Below are 15045 nucleotides of genomic sequence, written 5' to 3'. Positions count from 1 at the left end.
AAGAGTTCCATACAATTGAGCTTGGTGGAGTTCAGAGACGAGAAGAACTCCGTCCACAGCCCGAAGGAGAAATAGAGAAAGTTCAGATCGGAGATACCTCGGATAAAACAACTAATATTGGCACGATCCTGAAGGGAGACGCAAAAGAATTACTGGTACAGTTCTTACGAGATAATGTCGATCTCTTTGCATGGAAAGCTGCAGACATGCCATGCATAGACCCAAGCTAATGAGTCACAAGTTGGCGGTATATCCAGGATCTCGGCCGGTACAGCAGAAACGAAGAAAACTTGGGCCAGAACGATGCCAAGCTGTGGAAGAACAGGTACAAGCACTACTGGAGGCAGGATTCAGAAGAGAAGTCAAGTACCCACTATGGCTAGCTAACGTCGACTTGGTGAAAAATCAAATGGGAAATGGCGAATGTGCACCGACTACACCGATCTCACCAAAGCCTGCCCAAAAGATCCTTACCCACTCCCAAGTATCGATGCTTTGGTAGATGCTTCATCTGGATATAGATACTTCTCGTTTATGGATGCATATTCTGGATACAACCAAATCCCCATGTATCCACCAGATCAAGAAAAGACCTCGTTTTTAATGCTAAAAGCAAATTACTACTACATTGTGATGCTTTTCGGTCTCAAGAATGCGGGAGCTACGTATCAAAGGCTAATGAATAAAGTCTTTTTAGATCATATCGGAAAGATCAAGGAAGTCTACGTGGACGACATGTTAATAAAGACACAAAGCGAAGAGACATTACTGTCCGACCTGGCTCAAGTGTTCGACACTATAAGGAAGCATGACATGCGACTCATGTAACGACCCAATTTCTGGTACGTCATGATCATACTAGAAACTAAGCGCTACCAACTTGTCTACCTAATTATTATCTATTATTTATTATATGAGCCTGATTCGTTGTTAAAAGCGTAGTTATTTTACGAGGTACTTTTTTATAAAAAAAACATTTGGATTAAAAACAGAATCATTTATAATCAATCCACAAATAGTAACAGATAAAACATTTATAAATAACCATACATAAATATATCACAAGCAGTTGATATCATTCCGTGATCTAGCCTTTATTAGAGTATAGCCTTTTAGTTAGAACACCCCTAGATATAGCTAAATAATATCTATATACATATATATACATACAACATCCCAGGTCCTAACCAATTCAAGAAGTCCCTAAGCTGGCACCCAGGCTAGCCTAGACTCTATACTCACCTAGTCCCTCTAAACTACTAAAGCGAAGGAAAGTACGTTCTAGGTCTTCAAAACTCAAGTCAGGTGGAACGTCATCAAAAGGTGGAACATCATCTTCTACTCCTCTGCACGATCAGACATTGCCATATGACATCACTCCAGTACCTCATCAAGTAGCCACATAACAAGAGTCTCGTACATAGGATTTAGGTTAAAGTTCGCGTACAAACGGGGTGCAGACGCTGGCTGGTCTCACCGTATATACATATGAACAGAGAACGGGATTCACCCTAGACTCAGAAGACTACCTAGAGCAGAATCTTCTTTGCAGAACAGTCATCAGCAAACTACGGAAGGGTACTCATGCTTCCATCTGAAGAGGGAAGGGAGAGAGAAGGGGTAAGAACTGGGGAGTTCTTAGTAGGGTCGGGGTTATTAGTTACGTTCATTAATTTCGTGTTGTTTAGCAGATAAATAGCAGAATACCGAGAAGCAGTAGACAGATGAAATAGATAAATAGAGAAAATAGAGAAAACAAAAGCAAAACACAAACAAAAGAATACAAGAAAAAAAACAGAGACACAGAGAATAGAATGAAAACAAAGAAGGCATACATTCAAACAACAATCATAACAGAGGAAATGCGCAACCAAATATGATGCATGTCTAGCCCTAGTGCAGGTAATGAGCTCATTTGTCGGTTACATACCCGCTCCCGACGTTACCCAGCAACCTCTGTCTGGATAAGGCTTTCCTGTTGGCAATACCCACTGCAAGCAACCTTTGTCTTGCAGGGTGGCACTTATTAGCCGATATACGCCCAACACACTCACTGTAAGCAACCTCTGTCTTACAGGAGCAACAACACAGTCACTGTATGCAACCTCTGTCTTACAGGAGCAACAACACAGTCACTGTAAGCAACCTCTGTCTTATAGGAGCACACTAATCTTGATACCTCTGTAAGCAACCTCTGTCTTACAGCAAAGCATTATAGCAAGGCATCCCAGGAAAGCACTCTCAGTGGTTGTACCACCATCTATCTGACTGTCTCAGTGCAGCAGATGATCATACAAATAACTCTGTAGTTGCCTTAATGAACAAATGAACTTTCAACAGGCCTTCTGCTTGTTCTCTATTCTCTTTATCATATTACTCTTTTCTCCTTATATCTCTTTACTCTATTCTAGTTTCTCTTTTCTCTGTATCTCTTTACTTTGCTTTGGTTACTCTACTCTGATTTCTCTGCTTAACATATGTATTTAAAGCTTATGTAAATTTCGGTATGAATAGTTAGTCTGTCCCAAGTATAGGTTCATTAAGTCTATACTGAAACAGTTTAACTTTTCATATTATACCTAACCCTAGTCGCAACTCGAGAACAAACTATGTTGCCCTAGTTTGTTCACTAGTCTCTGTCTATTTTTCTGTAATTAAAACCTTACAGACTTTTCTTTGGTTCTTATATTTTCTTCAACTTTTTATCTTTCCTTTATCTTTGCCTCACTAATATGTTCTTACCACTCCCTAAGTGTTTTATGAAGGTAATTATGAGATTCTGTGCTTAAAGTTGTCTTTCTAAAACTTTTACAGAAAACTGCAATTTCTGTATTATTTTATTATTTTTATTAAAATATTATTTTTAATTAAATATTATTATTTAATATTTTATTATTATTTATTATTTTATCATTAAATTTTCAAAAATTACGTTGCTTTTAACCTTTAAAATTAACTTTTTACACTGGTAACTTTTAATATTTCTACTTTGACCACCCTAACTTTCAGAAATTACCAAATAACCCCTCAAACACCAAAATAATTACAACCTTGCCCTTTTTAAGATCTAAAAGGTGTTCTTCAATGTTCTTCACCACAATCAAAGTGTTCTTCATGTTCTTCATAAATTCTTCAGATTCTTTCTCTGTTTTCACCCATTTTTCAGTCTTTTCAGTAACCGATTTTTACCATAATTCATAATAAATTCCCAGCCACTAAAACCCCATATTTTCTACATGATTTTAACACAAATTAAACCCCAATTTAATGCCTAGGTTTCTTTTTTCTAGCAGCCCTCAAGAACAACATTCATTGCTTGAATATTATCAAATTTCATCAAAATTTCAACAAACTTTCACCAAGAATAACTCATATAAGCAATCAATTTCAAGCATAACCAAACCATATCATAATCACACATCTCAAACACAATCAATCAAGATTATATTCGTAACACTCTACCTGGTTTTGCTGCTCCTAATTCAGTTAGACTTTCAGGTGGTCCTTTAGCACTTTTTCCTCCTAAATCACATCAAAAACAACTTTAAATCCAAAAACTCTTAACTAACCAAATCTCCCTCAGCACGTTAGAAAGTGATTTCTAACCTTATACTTGCTGGAAAGTCACGTTTCTTGGCCCTCAAGTCAAGTTAAGCATGATTCCTAAGGAAGAACATCAAGAAAACACATATTTAAGCATGTTTCCTTGAAATTGAATTAAAAGGGAGATGGTGCAGCCAACTCACCTTGATTCCAGCCTTGATAAGTCATATGATCATGTAGATAAAGAAGAGAGGATCATTTTGGTCGGATTGGAATTTTGATTTGGGTTTTAGTTCAGCAGAAATCAAGCTTTGAAGATTTGGAACTAAGAACTTTTCTCTCTTTTTCTCTCTTGGAAATTTCGGCCACAAAGTGAAAATGACCCAGCCTTGGGGGTTTTGGGGGTATAAGGTGAGTTGTGATTGGTTGGCTTGGAGGTGGATTAAAATAATATTAAAATATCTCATGTGTATAACTACTAAAACTAGATGTATCGGAACACTTGTAAAAACATCTCTAAAAATTATTTTCTGAGCTACTAGCATAAATGACACTAGTAACATATTTATTATGAGAATACAACATGTATAATGAGGCCTTAGCATTGCTAAAGTTCTGAGTGCCGGTGCTAAGCTGCACCAGTAAACTGTGAACTCGGTTAAACCGATTTCCTGTTTTTAACTAAAATAGACCAGGTAACCTTATAATATCATTCAAGAAGATTCTAATACTAATATAATGATAATATTATCCTATTATCTCTCTTCTCTCACAAATCGAGTCCAGTTCATCAAACTGAGACTATTTACGAAAAATAGAATCAAAACTCTTAACCGATACGGTTCAAAAACTGGGTTTTTCGTGACTACGTTATCGAGCGTGCCTCAGAAAAGGTTCTATCTTAAAGATGACATAATGACAATGAGGATTGAGATACTTGATGATATATCAGAGGTTCTCCCCTTACTGATCTTCCGGAGGATTCCGTGCCTTCAGAAAAGATCTCGCATACTCGAAAATCAGGGTTGTTACATTCTACCCTCCTAAAAGAAAATTTTGCCCTCAAAATTTCAGCCACGTGCAGAATCCATCTTCAAGTGATCTACTTTCTTCAAGCCATCCTGACGAAGAGGTAGGTCCGTTCCTTACAGCATCCAAATCTAACATAGTCATTGCCATGTATATCATAACAGCTATTAGGATAGCTGGTCTCACATCGATTCGTCGTTCGAAACTTGATTAAACCATGCTTATTCACAGTCATTGAGGTCTTATCCGCACCAAACAATTAACATTAAGGTGATCAGTCTTAATATCTCAAGTTAAGTACGAACATTCCCAAAATGAGCACTCATAGACATTCATGCCAAATGTATCTTAAAGATACCCTAACGGCATGAGACATACAAGCAGAGTATGCAATGAAGCATAGTCAGTCCACTCCCCAGGCTCTACTGGGAACAAACTGCTCTGATACCAAATTGTAACGACCCAATTTCTGGTACGTCATGATTATACTAGAAACTGAGCGCTACCAACTTGTCTACCTAATTATTATCTATTATTTATTATATGAGCCTGATTCGTTGTTAAAAGCGTAGTTATTTTACGAGGTACTTTTTTTTAAAAAAAAAATGTTTGGATTAAAAACAGAATCATTTATAATCAATCCACAAATAGTAACAGATAAAACATTTATAAACAACCAAACATAAATATATCACAAGCAGTTGATATCATTCGAAGGGAGAGAGAAGGGGTAAGAACTGGGGAGTTCTTAGTAGGGTCGGGGTTATTAGTTACGTTCATTAATTTCGTGTTGTTTAGCAGATAAATAGCAGAATACCGAGAAGCAGTAGATAGATGAAATAGATAAATAGAGAAAATAGAGAAAACAAAAACCAAAACACAAACAAAAGAATACAAGAAAAAAAACAGAGACACAGAGAATAGAATGAAAACAAAGAAGGCATACATTCAAACAACAATCATAACAGAGGAAATGCGCAACCAAATATGATGCATGTCTAGCCCTAGTGCAGGTAATGAGCTCATTTGTCGGTTACATACCCGCTCCCGACGTTACCCAGCAACCTCTGTCTGGATAAGGCTTTCCTGTTGGCAATACCCACTGCAAGCAACCTTTGTCTTGCAGGGTGGCACTTATTAGCCGATATACGCCCAACACACTCACTGTAAGCAACCTCTGTCTTACAGGAGCACACTAATCTTGATACCTCTGTAAGCAACCTCTGTCTTACAGCAAAGCATTATAGCAAGACATCCCAGGAAAGCACTCTTAGTGGTTGTACCACCATCTATCTGACTGCCTCAGTGCAGCAGATGATCATACAAATAACTCTGGAGTTGCCTTAATGAACAAATGAACTTTCAACAGGCCTTCTGCTTGTTCTCTATTCTCTTTATCATATTAATCTTTTCTCCTTATATCTCTTTACTCTATTCTAGTTTCTCTTTTCTCTGTATCTCTTTACTTTGCTTTGGTTACTCTACTCTGATTTCTCTGCTTAACATATGTATTTAAAGCTTATGTAAATTTCGGTATGAATAGTTAGTCTGTCCCAAGTATAGGTTCATTAAGTCTATACTGAAACAGTTTAACTTTTCATATTATACCTAACCCTAGTCGCAACTCAAGAACAAACTATGTTGCCCTAGTTCGTTCACTAGTCTCTGTCTATTTTTCTGTAATTAAAACCTTACAGACTTTTCTTTGCACTACAACAAATATGGCCTTTAGCAACGCCAAATTTTGCAACGCCTTAAAACCGTTCTCTTAGATAGGTTTAGACAACGGTTTTTTAAAGTGTTACTGGTGAATTTCATTTTTCATCAATTTCTAGCAACACAGTAAAACCGTTCTGTTTGACTATTTTAAAGAACGGTTTTATAACCGTTACCATGTGTTGGCTTTAAGCAACTCCTCCTTCCACCGACCGAACCCTAACCCAGCCATCAGAATCAGAGACGCATCGCACCACAGCTCTCCATGAAGGCGTAAATCGCACCATCATCGCAAGTCACCAGGAAGCCCCAAATCGCAACTCACCATCCACGCACCATCATCGTTGCTGCGCTGCGTTCTTCCCAAATCGTCGCTGCGCTGCGTTCTTCCCGAATCGTCGCTGCCTCCTTCTTCCCGGTGTCGCTGAGTCTCTCCTCTCCGCGGCGTTGGTGCTTCTCCCCTCTCCGAGGCTTCACTGCTTCTCCACGGCGTCCTTGATCTCCCCTGTTCTGCTTCTGCTTCGCTGCTTCTACCTTGCTGCTTCTGCTTCAGTGTTTTGTTTGGCTGCTACTGGTTTGCTGCTGTTGCTTCACTGCTGCTAGTTTGCTGCATTGGCTGTTTGTGGGTTGTCATCTGTGGTAAGTCTCCTTCTTTGATTTTCTGTTTCTTAGTTAGGGCTTGATTGGTTGTTGGGTATTTTTGTTAGCTGTGGAAAGTGGTGATATTTGTGAACATGAGCAAGATGAGGGTTGAATGTTGACTGAGCTTTGGTTCTGGTTTGAATTTGGTTTGAATTTGGACTGGGTACTTGTGGTTTGAATTTTATTATCTGCGAGTAGTGTGTTATGGACTGCTTGTATCTGCTTCGTTTATTTTAGCCTTGTATAATGTTATTATTTGAGTGAGTTGTGGACTGCTTTTCATATTGGTTGGTTTCATCTGGGATAACAGAGGAATTTCATGCTTATTCCAACTATTTGACTTAGAGATCAGCATAAATTCTGCTCTTCTTCCTACATGCCTCAATTAACCAGGATAAATATTTATTATTTTAAATATTTGATGGAAAATGTGATGCTTATAGATTCTCTCCATTCTTGATTCGCAGTTACAATGACCAAATTCCAATCGATGACCCCTTTGAACATATGTATGTAATACTGGTTTTAATGGCAATCTGGCTTGCTGCTTCTCCGATTTCTGCTCTTCTTTTGTTAAGCATATCAATGGATAAGTCAATTTTATAAGCATGTAGCATATTGCAAGCTAAGCTTTAGCAGAAAACCAAAAATAGCATCATTTCATTTGAGCTAATACATTTTTCTTTAATTTGTTGTTAACAAATAATGAAGTTCCAACCCATCAGGATTGACAGGTAGGTGACTGTTGGACGCTGACTCATCATAATGCACAAAAATCAAACCTTAAGCAAGGTTTTTATTAACAACAAAAACAACTGAAATTCTCATGAAATGTTAATTCCGATTATATCCAAAATAATAATTATTATGGGGGTTTGGAGGATGTCATTGTTAGACAGATAGACTTAAACACAGTCCCATATAGACTTAAACACAGTCCCACATATGTTGCTTTCATTCTTCAAAGTTCAAACGGCTACTTGTTTATAGCTAGCATTTTCTATTTGTTATTTTCTATTTCATTCTTCTAATCCTTCGCTCTTTGCTTTGCACCATTCTTTACAGTTAGCATTTTCTATTTGTTATTTTTTATTTCTTTCATCATTATTATTAATATTATTGTTTACTGTCTTATTTATTTGGGTGCCCCTTTTATCTACTTTTCTTAATAATTAATTATGGTGACTGATGCATGTCTTGTGAAGGGAACCCCCACACCAATATCAGCCTTTCATTTTCAACATGTGTCACTTGTGACTCATCACACATTAGGAACCACCCCTTCCTCTCTTTCTTTTCTAAAATCTTCTTATCAACCACAATTGAAATTACGATGTGTTAGTTTGTGAACTAAAATTTAAAGAGTAATTATAATATTATTCTGCTAATTGATAATTCTATTGTTTGATTTTTTAGTTATATATCACTTTTGAAAATAAGATTTCTAAAAACTGGTTTTAAAAGTGAATTTTTTGTTAAAAGATCTGGTTATGAATTACTTATATTTTTATTTTTTGTTGCTGTTTTAGTTTGTCTCTTTAAAACCAGAAAAAGAGAATCAAATAGCGGATCTCTCTGTAGCTGTGATTACCTTAGACATTGAGCTACACTACAGGTAAATCATTTAATATATTATCTTTTTAAATTTTTTTGAACATTTAATTGTTAAGAATATTTATTGATTAATTGTTTGCTTAAGCTTCTTTGCATAGTTTGTTAGATACAAATTGTTAGTCTCTTGATTGGTTGAGATGTTCTCTTTCAAACATGTGTGGTTGACTTCTAGAAATTTTTTAGAAGCAATAAGCTCTTGATTAGAAAAAATCACTTATAGTTAGTCTAAAACATATGCCCGTGTTCTTTTATTTTAGTTGACAAAGTAATGGACAAAGGGTAGACTAGTTTACCAAGACATACTGAGGGTTACCAACATGGTGTTAATTCATTTTTGGATTTTGCCTTTTCTAGAGGTAGACCACAACGACAATAAATTCTTTGTCCTTGTTTTATATGTAATAACTTTAGTTGGGGGTGAAGGGATGAAGTTTATGATCATTTAATAAGTAAGGGATTTCAAAAAGGTTACACTGTGTGGGTTCATCACGGCGAAAGGATAAGTCACATAGATAGTGAATCCGATGAGAGTGAAGTCCATGAAGGATTTGTCGACGACATTCATGGGCTGCTAAACGAGACGTTTTGGCATGTGCTTGAAGGAGATAAAGATGCTGATGGGCCAAACGAAGATGCAAAAAAGTTTTATAACTTGCTTGAAGAAGGAAAACATGAGTTATATCCTGGCTGTAAAAAATTTTCGACACTATCAACCTAATCTTGTTATTTAAAACATAGCCGGAAGATGTGCTACATGGATCACCGTAAATTTTTGGCTATGGATCATCCATATAGGATGGACAAAAGATCTTTCAATGGCGATGTTGAATTGAGGTCTTCACCAGCTTTATTAGATGGGGAACAAATTTTTGAAGATTTAAAAGATTTTGAAAATGTATTTGGAAAGAAGCAAAAAAATAAAATTGATGGTCCATGGAAGAAAAGGTCTATTTTCTTTGAGTTGCCATATTGGAAGCAAAATACATTGCGCCATTGTCTTGATGTTATGCACATCGAGAAAAACGTATGTGATAACATAATTGGAACTTTATTAGACATTCCAGGAAAGTCCAAAGATCATGCAAATGCTCGTTACGATCTCAAAGATATGGGCATAAGAAAAAAACTTCAACCAAAGGAGATAGATGGTGGCAAGAAAGCAAAAATTGCTAAGGCTTGTTTTAACCTTACTAATCAAGAAAAAACCATTTTTTGTAATATTTTGAAGTCAGTAAAATTGCCATCTGGTAGTGCCTCAAATATTTCTCGGTGTGTTCATGTTGCTGAAAAAAGTTATCAGGCTACAAAAGTCATGATGCTCATTTTATGTTGCATTATTTGTTGCAAGTAGCTATAAAATGCACAATGCAGAATCAAGTAGCTGGCCCTTTAATTTATTTAGGTTCATTCTTTCGTTCCTTGTGCCAAAAAGTTGTTGAAAATGATACAATAGAGCATTTGGAAGTAGATATTAGAGAGATTCTATGCCAATTGGAAAGAATATTTCCTCCTAGTTTCTTTGATATAATGGTCCATTTGCCTATTCATCTGGTAAACGAGTTGAGGTTGGGTGGCCCAGTTCAATTTAGGTGGATGTACCCCATTGAGAGATATCTGTGTAGGTTAAAGTCCTACGTTCGCAATAAGAGCCGCCCCGAAGGTTCAATTGCTGAAGGATATTTAGCCGAGGAATGCTTGACATTTTGCTCAAGGTATTTAAGTCTTGATGTAGATACAAGGCTGAGGAGGACACAAAATTATGATAATTGCAGTGAAGCTGACGTATGCCATGATAGCTACTTTGCATGCTTGGGGCGACAAATTGGTGGAAAGAGGAAAGGGCAACCTTTTTCTCTAGATACCAACTCAAAAATACAAGCTCATCGGTACATCTTATTCAATTGTGATAAAGTTAAAGACTACATTAGGTATTTTTCTTATATATTTTCCAATTACAAATTCTCTATTAGCAAATTTAACTTACTCGCTTTTTACTTACTTTAGAGAGTATGAGGAACATGTCAACAATCAAACTAAAGGTAGAAAATGGAAGAAGGCAGAAACTCTAAGCCATGATTTTAGTGAATGGTTCAAAGAGCGTGCTTCTCATGAAGATGTTCCGAAACAACTTAAAGATTTGTCTAGAGGCCCAAACACAGTTGCAAAACGATTTTCTAGTTATGTAATCAATGGCTACAAATTTCAAACTAGAGAACATGATGCAAGCCACACAACTCAAAACAGTGGTGTGACTTTGGTGTGCGAAACACCAAGCTTTGCTAGTGCCAAGGACAACAACCCAATGACAAAAGCCGTAACATATTTTGGTGCAATAAATGACATAATTGAGTTAGACTATTATGCATGTTTCAAATTTGTTCTTTTCAATTGTGATTGGTTTGAAGTTGAGGAAGAGAATTTTGGTCTAACTTCAGTTCACTTTAATAAAAGATGTTCTCGGGATGATCCTTTTGTATTAGCTTCACAAGTCCACCAATGCTTTTATATTCAAGACCCTTTTAACGAAGACAAGCATTATGTCATGGACACAATGCCAAGGGATTTATTCAATATGTATGATGGGTATGATGTTGAAGCCGAAGAGTCTAATCAGAAGGACCCCTTTGATCAAGCGAATAATTTGTTTGTCCCAAAGGATAATTGTGAAGTTCAATGGACTAGAGAAGACATGCCAAATACAATCATTGAGAAACCTTCACTTGATCAAGCTGAATATGATGATGAATCTGATCTTTAAAGAGATTTCTCTTCTCAACATAGAATAATTTTTTTGAGTTTTATTTTTGGTGTAATTATTTATGAACAGGTGCATTTCTTATAGATTCTTGGTTCTTTTAATATGTCATCTGATTTTTTTCTGTTATGTTAATAGATTTTATTTCTTTTTTCAAAAAATGTTCAAAAAATTCATTGAAAATGAGATAGATTCAAAGTCAAGTGCTGAATTACGTGCAAAGTTCTTCAAAAATATGGAAGTTAAGCGAGAAAAGATGTCTTTCGGTCAGCAGCAACATCAACCACCACCACCACTTAAGAGGATAAAAACCCTTAGTGATAGGGAAAGGGAGCATCTGTTAAGAAAAAATGGTGTCCAAGCAAATGATAAGTAGAATTTTGTAGAAAAGCCAAAAGTTGCAAAAGAAAAAGGGCAGAATTTGAAGAAAAGTAAAGTACAGAAGGAAGCAAGTATGACTCACTCACAAGGATCAACATGTAGACAAGAAAAGGAACTTCCTTCTAAATCTACTGCTATGGCTCACAAGAATACTACAGAAGTAGATTCTAGAATGAGTCAAGATTTGAAGAGAAAAGAGACCACAATTGAATATGATATTGAAGATTGTGGCAGCTTGCAAGAAAGGCCAACTAAGAAGGGAAAAACACGTCAATTTGCTTCAATGCTGATTGAATCATTTCTTAAACTTAATAATGAACCTGATGGTGAAGAGCAATTAGATGAGAATAAAGGAGATATTATAGAGGAGCAGGACAAGGATTATATTAATCCAACTGAGGCTGAGAACTTAGACAATACTTTGAAAGGTAAACTTTTAGTTATGCATGCTTAGTGGATTATAGGGGGTTAGGAACTAGGAAGTTATATCTGATTTATAGTGGATTTAGGTTGAACTTTTTGGTTGCTGCTGATGCCTGGAATGTTCTCTTCTCAAATTGTATAGTGCGTGCTGTTTTATCCTTGTTAATGGCTTATTATGCTAATTTTTATATCGCTGCTGATTGCCATTTCTGCTTGCTGCCATTTAATTCATATAAATTGATCTTGATTAGTGCTGATTTGATTTTAGTGAGTTCATATGGGTTGATTTTGCTGTTTATTTAAATTCAGAAACGTCCTATTTACTGCCAGAGTGCTGTCGAAATTTCTCAATTTTTTCCCTATTTATAGTTTCTTAGTTTAATTAGTTTGTTCAGTTTTTGTTAAATTAGTCGATTTAGCTATGCATGCTTAGTGGATTATAGGTGGTTAGGAACTAGGAAGTTATATCTGATTTGTAGTGGATTTAGGTTGAACTTTTTGGTTGCTGCTGATGCCTGGAATGTTCTCTTCTCAAATTGTATAGTGCGTGCTGTTTTATCCTTGTTAATGGCTTATTATGCTAATTTTTATATCGCTGCTGATTGCCATTTCTGCTTGCTGCCATTTAATTCATATAAATTGATCTTGATTAGTGCTGATTTGATTTTAGTGAGTTCATATGGGTTGATTTTGCTGTTAGTTTAAATTCAGAAACGTCCTATTTACTGCCAGAGTGCTGTCGAAATTTCTCAATTTTTTTCCCTGTTTATAGTTTCTTAGTTTAATTAGTTTGTTCAGTTTTTGTTAAATTAGTTGATTTAGCTATGCATGCTTAGTGGATTATAGGTGGTTAGGAACTAGAAAGTCATATCTGATTTGTAGTGGATTTAGGTTGAACTTTTTGGTTGCTGCTGATGCCTGGAATGTTCTCTTCTCAAATTGTATAGTGCGTTCTGTTTTATCCTTGTTAATGGCTTATTATGCTAATTTTTATATTGCTGCTGATTGCCATTTTCGCTTGCTACTATTTAATTCATATAAATTGATCTTGATTAGTGCTGATTTGATTTTAGTGAGTTCATATGGGTTGATTTTGCTGTTTGTTTAAATTCAGAAATGTCATGTTTAATGCTAGAAAATGTCATATATAATTAGTATCTTTGTATAGAGACAACAGTGAAGAAAACACGAGGACCTATACAATGCTTGAAGATTCATGCAAGACAGTTGGAAGATAGAGAACAAATTACTCTAGATAGTGAAGGAGAGGCAATTGGTCCTACTGATGAAGTTGTAAACAACTTGAGCAAATTTTTGGGCACAGTGGCAAGGAATTCAGATTTTTGTCCATTAATTTACACAAATTGGAAGGGGATTAAAGATAAAGAAGCCATTTGGGAATATGTTCAAGTGAGAACTTTAGTCTTGTTTCTTTTAGAAAGTATTTGGAAATGTACACATGTATTTTATTCTTACTAGCAAAAAATAATTGTGTTTTATAGGCTAAATTCATTATTCCAACTGAAGGAAAGAGGATGGTCCTTGCTCGTATCAATGACAACTGGAGAAGGTATAAGACTACAATAAAGCAAACTCATTTTCTGCCATACAAATCTGTTAATGAGATGCTAAAAAATCGTCCTAAGAGCATACCTGAGAGTCATTTTCGCAAGTTAATTGCTTATTGGAGAACTGAGAAAGTTAAGGTAAGACATGTGAAACTTAGTGTAATTGTTTATGCAATTATATTATAACATATATGAGTGAAGTTTGATGATTTGTTGATAATACTTGTCTCTTGTTATGTAGAAAATGTCTGCGCAGAATAAGAAAAATAGGGCACAACAAAAATTTAGGCATCGAAAGGGACCAATAAATTTTGCAAGAATACGTGCAAGATTGGTACAATTTTTAATTCTTTATGAATTTGTTTGTGTATGTGTGGTGTGCCTTTTAACTCTATATAAATGCTATTTGAATTGGACTTATAGGCTGCTTCTAAGGAAAATAATGAACCACCTACTCAAGCAGAAATGTTTGTTGAGACTCGCGAAAGTACAAAGGGAAAACCATTGGATGAAGACACTCTGGATGTTATAGTAAGTATTAATTAGGAGTTAATTTGGTTAAAATAGGTTATGGATTTCTTGTATCTTGGCAATTTGTCCATCACTTGTAGTTATTTTTATGCTTGCGTTGAGTTAAAGAATCTTGGCATTATTTTTAATCTCTATTATTTGTTTCGATGTTGTCAAATGATATATGCCTTTAGTCCAATTGTGTATTTACTCTTATTTTATTACTATTATTTTTCTTCACATTAATATAGGCACATTTGCAAGCTGAGAATAAAAAGTCTAAAGAATCAGCAATTAGAGCTTTCCAATCCATATTTGGGAAAGAGAAGGCAGGGAGAGTGCGATGTCACGGAAGAGTAACCACACCAACTTTGTTGAAGAAAAATGAGGAAATTGCCACCCTTAAGCAGCAACATGCAACTGAGAAAGCAACATTAGAGAATAAGGTTGATGTGATGCAAAAAGAAGTAGATGAACTAAAATCGCTTGTTAAGATGATGCTGCAACAAAAAAACTCAGGAGTGGACCTTGACATGTTAGTTGCTCAATTAGGAAGCACTTTAGGGAATCCGAACAATAATGATGCGCATGAAGAGGTATTATTTGTTGTTAAAGTTTCTATATGTTATCATATCTTAAACAATGGTTGATTATGATGATGTTGATTCAATTGTTTTGTGTATCTAAATAGAAGAATGTTATGATATATATGCTTGTCCTCTCTCTCTCAAATATTTTTATTTAACATTATTAGTATTAAAGATGTGTAGTTTTATATTTGATTTTTTTTTTATGTTTACAGGAAAACTATGTTGAAGGAGAAATCGAACTTGATTAAGGTCAAATTTTTAAAAGCAAATGTTA

At 35.5% G+C, this 15045-nt stretch overlaps 1 protein-coding gene across 1 annotated transcript; it reads left to right on the top strand.

Moving 5' to 3' along the window:
* Window positions 13245-15019, top strand: LOC107636495. Its single transcript, XM_021122451.1, has 6 exons — window positions 13245-13513; window positions 13606-13809; window positions 13913-14005; window positions 14095-14202; window positions 14433-14777; window positions 14984-15019. The coding sequence occupies exons 2-6, from the start codon at window positions 13639-13641 to the stop codon at window positions 15017-15019; spliced, it is 753 nt and encodes a 250-aa protein (XP_020978110.1). The 5' UTR covers window positions 13245-13513; window positions 13606-13638.

This window comes from Arachis ipaensis, chromosome B04 (genome assembly GCF_000816755.2).
Source record: "Arachis ipaensis cultivar K30076 chromosome B04, Araip1.1, whole genome shotgun sequence".
Classification (NCBI taxonomy): Eukaryota; Viridiplantae; Streptophyta; class Magnoliopsida; order Fabales; family Fabaceae; genus Arachis; species Arachis ipaensis.
Note: the sequence above shows the minus strand (reverse complement) of the source record. Positions and strands in the feature narration are given on the sequence as shown.

Bases quoted from the DNA above. Each gene is read 5' to 3' on its own strand.
- LOC107636495 (XM_021122451.1), top strand. From the start codon at position 13,639: ATGGTCCTTGCTCGTATCAATGACAACTGGAGAAGGTATAAGACTACA. The intron at 14,006-14,094 runs GTACAATTTTTA...TTGGACTTATAG, and splicing joins CAAGAATACGTGCAAGATTG to GCTGCTTCTAAGGAAAATAA. The intron at 14,778-14,983 runs GTATTATTTGTT...TTATGTTTACAG, and splicing joins ATAATGATGCGCATGAAGAG to GAAAACTATGTTGAAGGAGA.